General features: G+C 35.9%; 1 protein-coding gene across 7 annotated transcripts in view; it reads left to right on the top strand.

Annotated features, from left to right (window-relative positions):
• The first annotated feature begins 210 nt into the window (after positions 1 to 210).
• LOC117336217 (fatty acyl-CoA reductase 1-like) overlaps positions 211 to 6000 on the top strand; it is a 30000-nt gene continuing 24210 nt past the window's right edge. For 6 of the 7 annotated variants that reach the window (XR_004534560.1, XR_004534558.1, XR_004534556.1 and 3 more), the window contains exons 1-3: positions 217 to 277; positions 4889 to 5100; positions 5825 to 6000. Coding sequence is in view for 2 of the 7 variants with exons in the window: in XM_033896673.1 (XP_033752564.1) it covers positions 4903 to 5100; positions 5825 to 6000 (374 nt within the window). In the remaining 5 variants the exon portion in view is untranslated. Of the gene's footprint in view, positions 278 to 4888; positions 5101 to 5824 lie in introns of all 7 variants that reach the window. The other variant, XM_033896674.1, reaches the window with a different exon arrangement.

The following is a 6000-nucleotide window of genomic DNA, read 5'->3' as shown; positions in this document are numbered from 1 at the left end:
CAAACATATACAAAAATGTAACTTTGATCACTATCGAAAAATGGTATTGTTGAAAAAAATACGTGATTTTCTCGGTTTTATTCTAATGCATTAATATGTTAAAATCATCATTATTTAACGACTGACGTACAAAATACATGCCTGACAAATTAAAATGAAAGCAAAAACAGTTGCTTCCCTTGAAAGAAATTTGCATTACATACCAGACGGCGTTGATGTATGACTTCCTTTTTCGGGAGCATCACCAAGCCGAACTGTTGACACTTTCGAGTTTCGGGTAAGATTTTATATTTCTCTTTCTAATGACATCAAATAGGCCTATAAGGTCGCGCTTACAAAATCCAAACATGGAATTGAAAGTATTTTAAGGAGCTGTCACAAAAACAAATTAAGTCTGAGCTAATCCACGTTAGTTAGTGTTTACACTGGTTTACGAAATGTCTCTTTGCCAACGGACAGCTGATCAGGTTCCTGACGCATATGTAAACCTATTTAATATTTATGCGTCAGAAACCTATGATCAGATGACGCCAACCGTGCCGGCAGAATACAGGGATTTCGACAGATATTTCGAAAAAGAAAAATAATTTGAAAGGACAGAGGACTATCCAGTGTAGGGACCAGGTCACTTCGGCACTTGGGATTCGAGTTACCTCATGATCAACACTTTTTCCCGGACACCTCGGCACTTTCCTAGACACCTCAGTACTTTTTCGTCATTTAACAAAAAAAATGTTTTAAAGCATGTGTGCCCATTCAATATTTCGAGATATTTCGTTATTAATGACTAGATTTGATATATTTCAAAATGTGATGCAGAATTCCTGTGATCCAATACCATGCCACTTTAATCTAAATAAAAAAAGATTAATAGAAGTTATTAAGTGTCTTTAACTTTCAAATGTGATGTTTTCACAGTAATAATACAAACTACCAGTGGCATACCAGTGGCATACCAGTTAAAACGAATTATTACTCTTTATCGTCTCTCTCTAACAACATATACAATTGCAACAAATTACAAGCAGGTGTATATATTCATAAATATCAAATTCAACAATTAAAAGGTCTCATTCAGCTATTAAGTACCTACTAGTCTTAGAAAGTGCCGAGGTGACCAGGTGCTCAGGGGTATGGCATTCGTTAAAAGCTGCCTAACGTGACCTTAGCCCCAGTTACCATGTCTGATGTAGGGCAAGAGTGTACAACTCTATGAAAAAATGGAATTATCTGACAGTGACACTGCTTGGTATCACTAAGATTTTGGTGCAGACAAAAGAAATATGGCATGACCAAACACCTACCTGAGAAATAACCTATGGTTTATTCTGTCCGTTTAGTCCCTAACTCACGTACCTCTGCTCAAACTTTCACACTGTTGACCAGCCATTTTGAAGTGATAGTGAAAATAACCACTGAATCATATAACGCAAAGGACTTGAAATATCAAGTATCAATTATTGTGCTTTACTTCAGAGTTTATAAAATCAAGAAAACTAAGCATGTTATTTCCAAAAACCTGCTGTATTTAATTATACAAGAATACTTTTTCTTCACATATTATAACTGGTAGACTATATAGAAATAGATGTTGTATTTCTTTTTGCTTCAGCATGCTCTGATATAGGGTACGTAATGAATTAGGCAGACTGTGACCTACATTCCAAGGTAGTTATCAATATGGCATCAAATCAAGTGTGAAATGTTGACCACTGTAAAGCGAGGGTTTATATGCAGACGAAATAGAACATCAATATATAGGACTAAATTAGTGGATTGGGGTAAATAAATAATTTGTTTATCTGTGTATGTACGGTATGTACTGTCACGCCCGATCTTCTTTTATCTGCACCAAAATCTTAGCAATTCCAATGTTGAGATTTAATTTTCATATACGTGGAGTAATGCTCCCTGGCCCTATATCCAAACATGGTCAGGGTCAGAGGAAACACAGGCTAAAATGACAGAATTTGGATGCATTTCGCAGAAAATCTTTAGTACTTAAATTTACATACTCAATTAACTTATAATGAAGTAAATGAAATGTTTGGAATATCTACTGTAAATATGATTATGTCTTCAGTGGGTTTTTTGGGGTTTTTTTTTTTGCATTTGATTTTCTTTAGATTTTCTGATATCAATAAATATAATATTTATTCATAAGAGTCCCTTCGTTAGTGTTACATTCACCTGGAAATATAGCCGACAAATTCATGGAACACCTTATAATTTAAGTCATTTTAGGTAAAAAAAAAAGCTTACAGAAATACAGACCTATACCAGGAATTAGCTGATGTATTGTTATCATTTCAATTTAAAACTGCAAATGCCTGTGACTTAAAGTACATGAGCTCATTTGAAATCAGTGTGTCAGATTTGAGGTGGGTGACCTGTTCCATGTTGCTGATATTTTAATCAGATAGATATACTATGTGAAGAGATAATGTTTTTAGATAACTGCATGAGTTGGTATGTAAGGTTACTGATGATGGCTACATTGATAAGGGTGGAGGTGAAGAGAGTACACATGTACATGTATGAGATAAATCATGACCGAGTATTAGAGATTTAACAGCTAAACATGCCCTTAAAGGGTAACCTGTCAAAGTCCCAAAACAGCGAAGAGTACTTTAAGCTCATAATCCTACTCAAAAACACAACATCATAGTATCATTATAATTACAAATGTATATCTCAATAATTATCTAACAATACACCCATGCACTCTCACAACCAATAATTATCTCACAATACACCCATGCACTCTCACAACCAATAATTATCTCACAATACACCCATGCACTATCAGAATCAGTAACAGTTATTGATTCTGTGAGTGTGTGTATTGTCACAGGGACATGAGAATCTGTTAGTCTCTGTAATAGTAATTGGTATATCATCTCTGTAATAGTAATTGGTATATCATCTCTGTAATAGTAATTGGTATAGCATCTCTGTAATAGTAATTGGTATAGCATCTCTGTAATAGTAATTGGTATAGCATCTCTGTAATAGTAATTGGTATAGCATCTCTGTAATAGTAATTGGTATAGCATCTCTGTAATAGTAATTGGTATAGCATCTCTAGATCTGTAATAGTAATTGGTATAGCATCTCTGTAATAGTAATTGGTATAGCATCTCTGTAATAGTAATTGGTATAGCATCTCTGTAATAGTAATTTGTATAGCATCTCTAGTTGGTATATCATCTCTGTAATAGTAATTGGTATAGCATCTCTGTAATAGTAATTGGTATAGCATCTCTGTAATAGTAATTGGTATAGCATCTCTGTAATAGTAATTTGTATAGCATCTCTGTAATAGTAATTTGTATATCATCTCTGTAATAGTAATTGGTATAGCATCTCTGTAATAGTAATTGGTATAGCATCTCTGTAATAGGAATTTGTATAGCATATTTTGAGACATTTTGGGGGGCTAGATTAAGATTCAGAAAAAAGTGATACCCCTCAGTGTTCATTATAGTAGTAAAAGGAGAAATAAAGCTCTCTGTGAAGAAAAACCAACCCCACCTACATTTCTCGATGAAAAAAACATATTTCTAATGAATGTAGAAAAATATGCTTATGATTGTTGAAAGTATTGATAATCTTTCTTTTAATAATATCCTATGTATACCCCTAGAATGTATTCTCATTACGTCGAAAGCACCTCCATTTCATTCAAAACCGCACACCATTTCTGCAAATTGGAAAAAATCTGAGGTATATGGCAGCACGTATAATATTCATGAAGTCTAGCTGCAATGTCACTGACTGGCTATTTTGTAGCCCTGATCATATTCCTGCCTGAAAATCATTCTGGCTGTTTCATGGATTGGGCCACGGTGGCCGAGTGGTTTAGGTGTCCCGACACTTTATCACTAGCCCTCCACCTCCGTGTTGCGAGTTCGAAACCTACGTGGGTCAGTTGCCAGGTACTGTCTGTAGGCTGTTGGTTTTTCTCTGGGTACTCCGGCTTTCCTCCACCTTCAAAACCTGGCAGATCCTTAAATGACCCTGGCTGTTAGTAGGACATTAAACAAAACAAACCATAAGTTTCATGGACTGATATATTAGACAGAAGTAATTGAATAGAAATATAAAGAATGGACATGATAAACATTGTAGCAGACAAACAAAACATGACTGAATCAAAAGATTTATAGAATTTTGTTTTGGTCCAGGTTTTTGATATCTATATATATTGGACCAATATATATAGATATCAAAAACCTACCCATTGCAAATCTGATAGACCTGCAGTCTATGCTTATGAAAGTCAAGACATAAATAGCGATCACAAGGAAAATAATTGGTTAAAGTGGATATACAGTGTATATGTATCTGTACTGAAGAAGGATTGAAAAATATTTGATCTGCAGCATCCTTAAATTTGTTGACATGGAATTCAATGTTTGGATACTGGGGAGCATTATGGAAAGTAGAAGTAAGCCTTAGTCATTTGACAGTGTTTTCTTTCAAATTTTGGTGACAAGTAACATCCTGGATGAGAGTCCTGAGGATCGAGAACAGCTAGAGCGAAGGAAATTTAAGTACAGGCAAAGGTGTGGTGCAATGGGCCAGAAGGGCATGGTCAAAATAAAAGGAATTCCCTTCTTTGTGGATAATATGGCAAAAAATGCCAAATTTGATCTGGAGTATTTTGTGACGGGGGCTTTTTTTGCATAGACCAAGGGTGTGGCCCTCCATGAGAACAGTGTTGAGGCCTAATATGTTGAGGCCTAATATATAGAGATACATTTTTTAAAATCATCTTTTTATCAATGACTGATGTAAATGATTTCCATTACATCTTGGTTTTGTTTTTTGTACATTGCATTTAACTGAAATTAGTTAATTCATTTTTGCTTTTGTTTAATTTTAGTACAGACTGTCAACATGGCAACCGTTCCCTCGATCCCGCAGTTTTACCAGGACAAAAGTGTGTTCATCACCGGGGCCACTGGCTTTATGGGTAAAGCTTTACTGGAAAAATTGCTGAGGTCATGTCCAGGTATCCGTCGAGTGTACATCCTCATCAGACCTAAAAAGGGCAAAGAAGTCAGTCAGAGACTGGAGGAGCTGCTCAACTCTAAAGTGAGTACAGCGAGGGGGTTTACTTAAGAGGAGTACGGAGTACAAGAAAGAGATAGGAGAGTCACTCAACTCTTGTGAATAAAGGGGGGGGGGGAGGAATTCGACTCTATATATTATAATGTAAGTGCAGCTTAGGGGAGTCACTCAACTCTTGTGAGTACAGCAAGGAGGAGTCACTTAAAAGGAGCAAGTGGTTGGAGGGGGGGGGGGGGGTTGGTTATCACTCAACTTCAAAGTGAGTACATGTACAGTAAAGGGGGAGTCACTCACCTCTAAAAGGGAGTACATTAAGGGGATAGATGAGCTACTCAATACACCTCTAAAGGAAGTGTATACATGTATTTATTATAATTAAATATGAACAAGTGAAAATAAGAGGATACTCATTTAATTAGTGAATATAATCAGTCAAATTAAAGTGATACTCACCAATAAGTCTCCTCCTTATCAAAAAGATGTTTACTGTGTGAAAAAGTGTCATTCGCTAGCATTGCTCTTGACTTGCTGATTTATGTCTTGGGCTTATACTTTGTTACTAAATATTGTACTTTGAGTAATGGATGGGGTGGAATTATAGGTATTTTAGTCTGTTTCTGTATTTTTTCGTAGGTGTTGGGGACGTGTTATAGGTACATATATGTTATATACCTCTGTTTTCTTCCGTAGTTTTTGAGGAAGTGTTATAGTAACATCTACTAATGCATACCTCTGTATTTTCTCCCAGATTTTTGACCATGTTAGTAAGGAACAGCCAAACTACAGGGACAAGGTGTACCCAGTAACCGGTGACATTCTCCATGACAACTTGGGTGTGTGTGAATCAGACGAAAAGTGTCTCATTAATGACGTGTCTCTGGTATTCCATTCCGCAGCCACTGTCAAGTTTGATGAACTAATGAA

Source organism: Pecten maximus, chromosome 10 (genome assembly GCF_902652985.1).
Source record: "Pecten maximus chromosome 10, xPecMax1.1, whole genome shotgun sequence".
NCBI lineage: Eukaryota > Metazoa > Mollusca > Bivalvia > Pectinida > Pectinidae > Pecten > Pecten maximus.
Note: the sequence above shows the minus strand (reverse complement) of the source record. Positions and strands in the feature narration are given on the sequence as shown.